This window comes from Corvus kubaryi, unplaced genomic scaffold (assembly GCF_017639235.1).
Source record: "Corvus kubaryi isolate FWS band 111438036 unplaced genomic scaffold, C.kubaryi_AGA036_p1.0 37385, whole genome shotgun sequence".
Taxonomy (NCBI): Eukaryota; Metazoa; Chordata; class Aves; order Passeriformes; family Corvidae; genus Corvus; species Corvus kubaryi.
In genome coordinates this window covers 20,587,806-20,600,063 of record NW_024581127.1, presented here as the reverse complement: position 1 = coordinate 20,600,063, position 12,258 = coordinate 20,587,806, and the positions used below count along the sequence as shown (strand labels likewise).

At 32.6% G+C, this 12,258-nt stretch overlaps 1 protein-coding gene across 4 annotated transcripts in view; it reads left to right on the top strand.

Annotated features, from left to right (window-relative positions):
• Positions 1-12,258, top strand: part of CSMD3 (CUB and Sushi multiple domains 3) — a 613,333-nt gene that overhangs the window by 527,967 nt on the left and 73,108 nt on the right. For all 4 annotated transcript variants that reach the window (XM_042035930.1, XM_042035929.1, XM_042035928.1 and 1 more), the window contains 5 exons: positions 599-679; positions 1,815-1,928; positions 6,089-6,277; positions 6,670-6,816; positions 9,347-9,535. In XM_042035930.1, the coding sequence (XP_041891864.1) occupies positions 599-679; positions 1,815-1,928; positions 6,089-6,277; positions 6,670-6,816; positions 9,347-9,535 (720 nt within the window). The remainder of the gene's footprint in view (positions 1-598; positions 680-1,814; positions 1,929-6,088; positions 6,278-6,669; positions 6,817-9,346; positions 9,536-12,258) is intronic.

Genomic DNA, 12,258 nt, shown 5'->3' with positions numbered 1-12,258 from the left:
ATTATTTTGCCTGACTGTTGCATCATGTGCTAAATCTCAGAAAATTATTTCATGTGAAGCTTCAAATGAGAACTTCGAAAGCAGGATTCTTCTCTGACCCTATCTGCAGGTGATGTGTGCTCCACAACTGTTTATTTACTGGGAAATTTCACATTCAAGATGCTTCTGTCCATTAGTTATGCTGCCTCTGGGTAGAATCTTTGGGATTCCAAAACTTGTATTTGTTACAAGGTTTCAAAAGTGGAAGAGTTCAACAGTAAAATTGTATTTTCAAAAAAAAAAAAAAAACCCAAACAAAACAATGATTGAAAAATACAAAAATATTTGCTTTTTAACTGGGATCACTTAAGTAAGAAAATTGGCAACCACTTCTAAGCTTCTTATTCCGGAAGAGGGTTTCACCACTAAAACTAAATAACTGAAAATGAAGACACAGCTTCCAATGTTTTCATTTCCTTCCTTTTGATTCTTTTGAAAGTTTCAAAATAAATTAATGGAGTTTTTATTTTATCCTGCTAAGGTGGATATTAAATCAGTTATTGCATGACTATGACAACTACGTTTGAGAATGTCAACTGTGCTTTGTTCCTGTTTATAGCCTATCAGCTCCGTGTCTGCCAGCCTCCAGCAAATATACCAAATGCCGAAATTGTAGCTGAGGATGATGAATTCGAAATAGGTAATATAAAGAAAAAAAAAAAGGCAAAATTTGTTCATAAAGTAAACTTACTGTGCACAGGATGCTTTTCAGAATGGAAATAGTACTTGTAATACTTCAGATTTTTATTTGATAATACATTTTTTAAGAAATCATTCCTCTTCCCTATGCATCCTGAATTCCATCTATGTTTCAGAGATAACATATAAATAATACAGTAACTCTTTGAAATTGACTTAATTTTAAAATGCACTTTTCATACTGTTTAATATTAAACATTGTTTTACACTGAAACGAACAAACAAAACCCATAAGAAAACATGTAGACAATGTTGTATTCTATACCAGAATTAAGGTTCTGTGACCTAAAGAGTAAAATCAAATTTGTAAAAGTTAAAAGGATCAGAGAAGGGGGTGACATGCTGACTTTCTGAGACATGTCAATAATGTTACTATATTTCAAAGAAATATTATTTATATGATCTTATTTCAGATGTCTGCTTTTGCTCATGTGATGTCAAAGAAAAATAGGGGGTTTTTAGTATATACCAATATAAGATTAGTTATATAGGTCACAAAGAGAATTTTTTTTTCCTTTTTTTCTCTGTAGTACGGACCAAAGAGAGGTGCTGGAACATGCCAATTTTTATTGGTACATAAAACTATACGAAGTACAGGTTTCTTAATTAAAAAATGACAATTCCTTATTCTCAGAGTGCCAAATTTAGATATCATCAACTAAATCCTGTTGCTATTTAATTTTTTTTCCCCTCAGGATTGTATGAACTACTGACTTGATCTTATACTTTTATTTAGTTCCGTAATGGTTATACTATAAATTATATTGCTTAAAGGTTTGTGGACATTTGGTTCACATGGCATCAGTCAAACCCAGATAAATAAGCAAACTATCTAACAAATAATGTGGTGGGAAAAAGTGATAGATGCAGCACAGTGTGCAACACAAAGCTCATTTAACACATTTCTTAGACTAATCAAAGCTGTTTATGCCAGAGGTCATTTAGCCCATTGTATAATATGGTGGTAAGAAACTTCATTAATCAATAATGTTTTCAAAGCTAAAAGTCCCAGTTAATTGCTGTTTAATGTTTCTTTTGTTTGTTTGTGTTTTGCCCTGTTTTGTTTTTCTGAACAGGAGACATAATAAGGTACCAGTGTCAGCCAGGCTTTACACTGGTTGGTAATGAGATTCTGACATGCCGACTAGGGGAAAGACTTCAGATGGATGGAGCACCACCTACTTGTCAAGGTTTTTCCACCTTTTTACTTTCCTGCTGTCAGACCAGTTCATTGGTGATTCCTTAAATAACCTCTGCATCTCTTTACATAAGACAGGATACTGAAACTATTTCAGATTTTTGACAATTTATCCCAATATATCACTCTTTGTTTTGTTTCACATATGTCAGATATTAATGCAAAATATATAGCAATTTTTAATCAACTTTGCAAGTTCATGCTCTACTTTGTGAACATAATTTTATAGTTCCTTTTTTTTTTCAGGGAGTCTAATTCAGTAAATAATGAGACTTTCATTTTATCTACAACATAATAGTATGAAAATTTATACGGAAATTTTTTAAAATGCTAAATTAACATAGCATGGATTTAGGTGAACAAGTTCACAAAATAATTTTTCAGGGCAGTTTTAAGTACTTCCATTTTTATTCAATGTATTCTAAAAACCAGGTTTTATGTATGTGTGTGTGTGTGTGTGTGTGTGTATGCATTTGTTTGTTCATTTTTCTTCTAACTGAAAACTGCAAATAGATAATGCCATCTCATTGGTAAGCTCAAAACAAGATTGCATTCCTGCCAGTGACTAACATCACACTTTAGACCAGTCTTTATTAAGCTGAAATTTGATGTGTTACAGTAGAATATAATTTTTCTGTAATTTAAAAAAAAATGTGAGGTTTTTCTTTCATACCAAGCTGATTAGGGAGCTAATGAAGACAAGCCTTGCACATGCTTCATTTAAAAAATGGAATCTCTTTGCAGTTCCAGTGATGGGTATGAGTTTATGTTTTCTTACTAATTCTTCCATTTATATCTGGAAGGATGAATAAGGACCTACAGTTATAAACATGTATGATAAAGTCTTTTCAAGGAAAAAAGACCAAACCGAAACACCACAGCCTCATAAAAGTATAAGTTATGTTAACAAAAGCCGTTTTGGATTCTGCTAGTTGCTGTGATATTCCTTTGTGATCCATCTGTTCCTGAGCTTAATATTCTAACATCTACAGCAGGATTAAAATACTTTCCCAAATCAGTCATAATAAGTGCATTTGATTTACATTTGTATTATATTAAAAATACTGCCATCTGTTTTTCCTACCAATCTAACGTTTTGGTGTGTCCTTCTCCAGTAATTTTAATTCATTAACATATCAATAAAACATTCACGATGAAAGATTTATTTTGCAAGAGTAAATTAATTGTGAATAAATCTACTACTTTTACAAGTAAAACTTTAATATTTTACTGTTTCTTGGCAATTTCTAAAGTTATAAAATGGTGTACAATATAGATGCTAGGAAATTAAACATCAGTTTATTAATTTTTAAGACTTTATTATTACTAAAAAATTCACCTAAGCTTTGAGCTGAGAGTTAAAAAAAACTCTTGTATAAATATACTGTGCTCCTCCATTCCTGGAAAACTGGAAGGGTCTACTATTACAGCTGATTAAACTGTTTTCTCCTGATTTTATGGACAAAACTGTGCAGAAGTCAAAATAATTCACAGCAGTAAGTCTAGTTCTTAAAAATGCAAAGTGAAATTGAAATGTGAGCTTCATAAGAACTTTAACACTGATAATTTCTGAAAATCTATGCATTTAGTTAAGTACAAATGTGTCTAGAAATAGCTTCCAACACCCCAATTTAAGTTTAAATCCTAACTTGGCAGACTTACAGCATTTAATAGGTGGAAAACCATAGTAACCTCCAGGCATTGCTTTAAATGTGAAAATAATGTAATATTAGATAGGGCAAATAGAGACATATGTGCTGATCCTGAGGCATTCTCTCAGCGTGTGTTGCTGAAGGCATATTTGTATTCAGCGCAAGACCCAAGACAAAAACTCAGGAATGATGACTTCAGTTACCGTAGTGAATCTTTTATTTGTCAGATATGAATGCTAAACATTGGTTCCAATACTAAATATTAAATCAATGCTCTTATAATTTCCGTTTAAAGCAGAATGAAATTAACATGGTGTTCAGAGTTGGAGTCAGAAAATTAAAAAGAAAATTGCAAAGGAATTTGTCCAATTGTGTTAAAATGATCAGTTCAACTGGCAACCTAGAATAAACAGCAGCATATTTTCTATTTATTTATATAATGTCTAAGGTTGAAGATCAAAGCATATAAGTTAAATTTCAGTAATGAAAGATGAATAGAGAGCTTTGAGAAATATAAAGGTAGCAAAAATACATGCCAAAAATTTCTGTCTTTCATGATTTTACTTTATCATATTAGTCTATAGATAAGCTACCATACTTCATTGTGCAGACTATAACACACTACATAAGAGTCACTCCCAAGTAAAAAACTCAGTTCTTCTGTTGGTTCATATTAGTATTAGTTTACTAGTTCTTTTCACTGGGTAGACCATATGTTTGTTGTTGGACTTAACAGTGTTAGTTCCTGATGCTTTAACCTTGTGCATATGTTGTATGCTTTAGCTAGTGTAAAGTGAGATTTGATGGAATTTTTCTTTAATTTTCGACTTGAAAATAATTGATACCTACATTCAAAATTAATCCATAAGTAAATCTGAAGAATGCTGCTTAGCAGAATTTAAGTAACAATATATTGGTCTTGAAGTTAATGTATTGCAGTGAAGGTATACCCGACAAATGAGCTATTCCTAAGAAAAAATATTGAAGCAAAATAAGATTTATTTGGTAATTCTAATTGTTACAGCTTAGTTTACATCACGTTTAGCACTATTTTAAACTATGTCACTTTTTTTTTCTCTGTTTTTGTCTGGTGTGTGTTAGTTGAATGAGCATTTCTTTAAATTCTTGCAAATTTCCTTTAGATGTGAAAATACTCACTACATTCCACAAGTTTAGCCAATGCCTATCATCTTATTTTGTTAAAATAGAGCATTGTCCGTACAAAACATGTAGCTTTTCCCTTAATTTTGCTTTAAATTAGCTTCTACTTTCAGGGTAAAATGAAAATTTCAGAGTAAGAAGATTCAAACTGTATTTTGCATCATAATTAGGGGACCTTGAGAAAATTCTTTAATGGTGACTTTTAACTATATCTCAGATACATTTTCTCTGATTCATAGAAAACTTAGCTACCCAATTCCCAAGGGAATCTGTTTAACAGAAACAAGTCGTTAAATTCTCTATAAAATTCCTGAGGGATGTTTAACTGAAAATCCTCAAATTAAGGACAGTTTGCAAGACAAAACCAGCTGCAGATAAATGAGTGCAGCCAGATTAGTTATGCTCTTCCTGCCCCACATTTTTATATAAATATATGTGTACGTACATATATCTGTATGTACATATAAAGCTAAGAGGATTACCTTGTTCATTTTCTTGAGATATGCACAGCACTGTAGTTTTACAGCCAGGTTCCATCCATATGAGTTTTATTAAGTGGGTGGAGGTGTTGTATTTAGTCTCTTCTTGAGTAATTGAAAAAAAACACAGGACATGAGAAACAACTTCTTAAGTTTAACAACTAGATGCTAATTTGCAACTGAGATACAAATATTTTTAAAATATATGGGCAGATACAGATCAGTTTGGATGGGTTTGCAGAGGATTGGACTAGATGATCTTCAAACATTGCTTCCAACCCAAATATTCTGTGATTCTTACAAAGATTTTTAAGAAGATGAATACTCTTTTTCTCTCCCATTCTCTGCTTTTCTGTGTTGTTTATCTCTCTTCATAGTCCAATAACTTTTTCAACACAAAACCTGATTTTTGTAATTAATGAGACAATATTATTTCCAGTATTATTGAGAAAACTAAGATCCTATATTTTTTTCCTTGTGTAACTCAGGACTAACTCATTTTCATGTAGGGGTGAGTTGTCAATATAAAAAGCTTTCAACGCTCCTTTTTAGCAGTGTTAGATTGTGAATATACTGAAGGCATTTGTTCATATATCATGAAGCAAACATATTTTTTGAAAAAAGTTCCAATAACATGGTGATATCAACTATTTCTATTTAATGAGATTATTATTCTGTGGAGACCTAGTGAATCCAGATAAATTCAAAATTAACTCCATCATATTTTAAATCACCATGTTGCTCAATTTAAGGAAATAGAATGAGTAATCCAGTTCTTTTAAACTCAGTAAAATCTTGTCAATCACACGAAACAGAAATAATGGGCTTTAGACTGTTTTGCCAATTTTTCTGTTTCACAGTGCTATGTCCAGCCAATGAGATGCGTCTGGATTCAACAGGAGTAATACTGAGCCCTGGATATCCTGATAGCTACCCAAATCTCCAGATGTGTGCATGGACCATTACTGTGGAAAAGGGTTATAATATCAGCATGTTCTTCGAATTCTTCCAGACAGAAAAGGAATTTGATATACTTGAGGTTTTCGATGGTAACTATAAGATGCATAACTTTGGATGATACCTTGTCTATATCATTGTATTTTTATATTGCATCTGTCTAATTACTATTGTTTATGCATATAATAATTTTTCAGTATAAAAAATCTTAAGCAAATATTTTGATTTGGTATGCTAAAAAAACCTGCTGGATTACTGTATTTTAAAACTGTACGTCATGTTATACATAGAAATAATTTTTGTTTTGAGCAAATACATAGCTTCCAGTTATAACATATAATTTCAATTTTAAATTCAAATTAATTTGCCATTTGCTTGAAGAATGTTTTACATGTATATTAATTGTGTGCATATGGTTCATTGTATGTTATTTTAAACTTTGTAACTCCTCTTTCCTTTCTTTTTTTCCTTCCTTGGTACCAAGGACCAAATAGTCATAGTCCATTGCTCATATCTCTCAGCGGGGACTATTCATCATCTCTAAATATAACCAGCAATGGCCATGAAGTCTTTCTCCGATGGTCAGCAGATCATGGCACCAATAAAAAGGGTTTCAGGATAAGATATATAGGTATGCTAATGTGACTTTCTATAGTCCATAAAATTTCAATATGGAATATATGTTTATGTGAAAAGAGTAATATAAACTATGTTTTGTATCCTTAATTAACCAAACTGAACGGAAGTCAAACCTGTTCTATCTACATGAACCTGATGACCTCATCTTGTGAGGAAAAAAAACCCCACACGTGTTCTGTAGAGAATTAATAAAAGACAGGGTTTCAAAATGGCATAAGCCAGTACTAAAGATAAAAGAAGCAGCTTCCCCCTTCTCTCTCCCATTTACTTGCACTTGTATGCCTCTTCATACTGAGGTGTTTTTCTAACTGGATCTTTATACAATTCACCATTAAGAATTTTGGTGGAACAGGGGAAAGCACTGCAATAAGGCAGGAGTGAACACCTATGAAGTGGAAAAATATGAGACCCTGAAGGGTTGAACACTTTAATTTAAGGTTCAACAGAAGCAGCAAACAACATTAAAAGAGATAACTTAGTATGTAAAAAAGCCAGTGTTTTATGTATTATTAATTCAAATTAACATATTTATGAATAGTGTGTGGAAATGGTACCTGACAAAGTTAGATTTTAGTAAAATTGCTTTAACAGAATTGTTATAGAATATTAATTTTACTGGAAAATTATTTTGATTAATCAAGCTAAATTAGTTTTGTTGTAATTTACAGCAATTACACAAAATCTGTATTTGCTTTTTTTATGATGAACATAGATATGAAAGACACACAAGGAAGAGTACTGGGGATAGTATCTGCAGATATTAAAGAAGTTGTTGGCATAAAGCTGTTTCATTTCACAAAGTAGAGAAAGAAATAAATAATAAGTATCAAATTCTTCTGCTGTGTGTTTTTGTTTTTCCTTAATTTTTGGCTACTTCACAATTGAAGAAAAATAATTGGGATCAAAATATACTGTGAAACTGTATCAGTGTCATCTTTCCCTTTAGGAGAGGACAGTTTTCTCAGGCTTAAAATATCTGTTGTTAATGAGATAAAATTCACTGTTTAATAGACACAAAATAATATATTGTGGCAATTTTCATTGCACGTTATTACCTGTTGGATCTGTTAAAAGAGAAAGAAGAGAAAATTCTTCATAGTCTTTCCTTACAGGTACTGAGAGAACTGTTGAGAGGTAGACAGGAAATATTTTCTAGTGATTGCTTCACACTGAATATACTGGTATATTTTCTTATACACTAGAGAAGTAGAGGTGTCTGTATATTTGGTTCTTTCAAGAAAGGATAAGTCAGGAGAGATTTAGTGTAAGGAAGAAAATATTTTCATAGTATGTGGTCTGAAAGATATAGCAGTACTTCTCATTCTGCTCTTTGATTTAATATGTTTAATAAATATTTGTCATAAATGAACAGCCATGTAACTCCATTCTGGTCAGAGGAAGCTTTCACAGGAGAAAAACATTGACCTGAAGTAATTAATGAGACATGCAAAGTTTTAAAGAGAGAGTGAAGCAGCAGTTTGCTGTTTGCCTGAGAAAATAAATATTAATAGTTATCAACATTTTTCAAAGCATAAACGAAGCGCTTGGAAACAAACTTCCAACACAGTTTTCTTTTCTACAAAAAGGGAAAATGGCTGTGATGGCCAGCAGGCATTAATCAAATTAATCAGAGACCAAGTTAACCTTTTACACAAACAAAATTCATCTTAAACCGGTTACCAGGTTATAAGAGCCTTCTGGTTCGCTCCTTTGACAAGACAGACAAACCTAAATTACCTGGTACTCGATGAAAAAGGGAGATAAAGGAAACATAGTAGCGACCAGTGTTTAATAACAGAGTTGTTAAGTACATAAATAATTTCAGATTATAAAAACTGTAACTCTTAGAGATTTTATTTGCTTTCATAATTAGCAATGATTTTTTTCATAGTCTCTAGATAAGACTTCTGTAAGACTTAATGTGTTCTAAATTAATCAACAGCTAAAATCAGATTAAGTATTTTTTGCCATGGATTTATCGTGGCAGTCATCAATATCATTAAAATCTATTTTAATTGTTTCACTTCACTTCAATGTATCAGAAAACTTAAATGAAAGAGTTTATTTAGGACCATAAAGAAAGGACTATTTTAACAGTTATGTTCAGGATGTGCTAGATGTTTCCTTCTTTCAAAAATTTGTATACTACTGAAATTTATAGATATATAATTTCAATATATTTCATCATAAACTAAAGTTCAGTAGATTATTTGATTTAAAAAGAAGATGGTAAAAAAAACCCAAACCCCAAAGCTATAGCCAGTTATAAAAGTGAGTTATCACTCTATTTTTTTGGAGGCTACTGAAACCCAAATCTTATAAAGTGCTTATAAAGCTCTTTTTTTATCACCTTTATATTTTGTGAAATTGCTCAATGCATGCATTATCAGCACAAGACACAACTTTTAGTAACATTTTCTCAGTGTCCTATCAGATGTCCACTGAGTTCAACAAGAATTTCTCAAGAATTGTTATCTGAATTCTAAACGCGTATTTTATTCATTCAATATTTATGTTTAAAGCTCTCTACTGCAGCACCCCGGAGTCGCCTCTGCATGGTTTCATTGTCAGTCAGACAGGTGGACAGCTCAACAGTATGGTTCGCTGGGCTTGCGATCGAGGCTTTCGGCTCATTGGGAAAAGTACTGCTGTATGCAGGAAGTCTCCATATGGTTATTACTCATGGGATGTTCCAGTCCCAGCTTGTCAAGGTAAATTCTTTTATTCAAAAATATATACTCTAAGAAACTGTCTATTTCCTTTTGTAATGTAAGCCATCAGTTTTCTGACTTAAAATTAATAGCAGGTAAATATTTTAGGGACATACTTCTGTGCCAAAATTTTTCAACCTCATAAAAACAAATGTACTTTGAAGAAACAGTATTTCAAGAGGATCTAATAAGCCTGACAGATACAAAAAATACTGCTTTAAGACATAGTGAAGAGTATTTAAGAACTTCATTCTGGTCTAATAATAATTTCTGAAATTTCAGGTAAGTCTTCAAAATGCTGGTGTTCTTTGAGAACTAATATAATTAAGGTCTTCCGTTTTCCAAGGTCTCTGTCTGGTTTTTTATGTATATCTTTGGAAGTGGAAATGTGTTCTGAAGTTTGTGAAAAAGGAATAGATTTTAATGTTTCAGTTTGATTCACAGTATTGCCCAAGCTGATGTACAGTGACCAAACATTTCTTTGATAGATTAGGGAATTTTGGATAGTTCCTATTTGTCATTTTTTCCTGTCAAATTATCTGATGTGGCAATAACTTATCCTGATATTGTCACATTTTCCCCTAACTAAAAGATAATTTTCATAGAATCATACAAGGTTTTATGTCCGTTTCTCGCGCTTTCACGTGTCGGAGGAAAATAACTTTCAGGGATGGGACTATGCAATTACACGAATTTATTGTTTAAAATAACAAATGCATCAGTCCAGGCATGAGATTTTACAACACCTCCGAGTAATGGCGACTAGTCACAAGATTTAGGGTTACATCGTAATTTATAACTTTCTAATCCAATAGATACTTAAAACGACACTTTGTTTTAGATTAATGACCTATCACCTCTGGCACTTCTCACTGCAATGCAGCTATGTCTTGACCAATAACTTCTCATGTCACGTACACACAGTTGTCTCTTTTATACCATCTACATTCTTAACTTAAACTATATAAAATCACACTATTATATTTTAAAACCCTTCACCAAAACACCCAGTGTACAATTTTACTTATAATGATAGGAACACAAGTTTGTAATCCTTTTGCTTAAAGTCCACAAATCTCTGTCAATTAAGCCAGACCTAGTCTCTTCCAGGGTTGTAAATCAAAGCCTCCTTTAATTGCAGGAGTTTCTACTCCTCTGTCTCCCACAGTTTTACTTGGAAGGGACCCTAAAGATCTAGTTCCAATCCCTCTGGGATGGGCAGGAACACTGTTCATTAGACCAGGTTGCTTAAAGCCAATCCAACCTGGGCTAGAACACTTCCAAGGACGGGGCATCCACAATTTCTCTGGGCAGCTTTTCTGTGCAAGTTTCCACATATATGAAATTCAGGTCAAAACTGCTGTAAACTAAAATGTCATTGGGTGACGCTTGGGAGCTCTATTGTTTATATAAAAGTCTGTTATCAAGCATTTGGTGTGCTGGGTTGCATGTTGTTTCTTAAAAATTTAAGGTTAAGGGAGGGATTTATTTTTCTTGTGCCGCAAGATTGACTGTTAACATGGATAATATGACTCAAAATTTGTCAAGTCACTGATGGAGATTTTTGAATACTGAAGGAGTAATTAATCTCAATGGTAGATACAGAACATCTCAAGTTGTAGCCAGAATGTATCTGATATATATTTTGCTGATTGGTAAAAGAGAGAGAATGTGAATTATGTGCATTATGTGAATAAACAGTGTTGTAGAATTTGTTGGTGGTTAGGATTGTAATCAATGCTGTTTACATGTTACAAGTATTTTGCAAGTGGATATTCATTTTCTGTGCTGCTGAGTGCTGGCCCTGATGTAACGCAGTGGACATTGTTCTGGCAACTCTTGTTATTGTCTCAAAGTTCTTGTTATCATTAATATGTGCTTTTGAAGGAAGAGGTTAAGCTAGGCCAGTTATGCAGTAAACAGTGTTGTTTGGTTATACCTTGGTTATACAAGCATATTGTTATCATCTTGGAATTTGCCTAGTCTGCAATCCAAGCTGTTGAGGAATTTAAGAAGTAATAAACACGGTCACATGTTTTCATTTAGTGTCATAGAAGTTGTTTCTTTCTTTGGTGATGGCAAGTGAAATAGTACAGTTTTATCAGATGTTCAGTAAAAGACGGAAGATGGATATTCTGGTTTAATTAACTTGTCAGTTTTTATCTGTCTGGCGTCATGTCCTCAGACACTCTGGAATTTTGAATTCAATTACAGTTTCTTGGGGTCTTTCATTTCCTCATCAAATTTTCTTTCTTTCTTTTAAATGTGTATTTGTCTCTAGGTGCCAGTAGATATTGTGACAGCCATTAGGTATATGTTCTTATAGTTGCCAAGATAGGTTGATAGAAAATTAGGAATAGTTTTCTGTGATCTTTTCAGCAGTGTGTCTGTACTGTGGTTTTTGGGGGTTTTTGTTGTTTTTTTTTTTAAATTTACATGTCATGTGCAAGGGATTTTTTTATGGCATATTTTAACATTGATTCTTACACCCCTGGAAGTTGTTATAGGATTGGTGCTTTACCTGTGTCTTAGCTGTGATTATTAGCTGTGATACTGTGCCACATAGTTATTATATTGCTTATGAAGCAGATCAATTTTATGTCAGATCAGCTCCCAGTAGGGGCAAAAATAGATTGTGCTTTTTTTTTTTCCAAGAATTTATACATAGTCTGAGAGGATTAATATTCCTGTGTGGGCATGATAGGTACTTTCTTAGGGCTCAA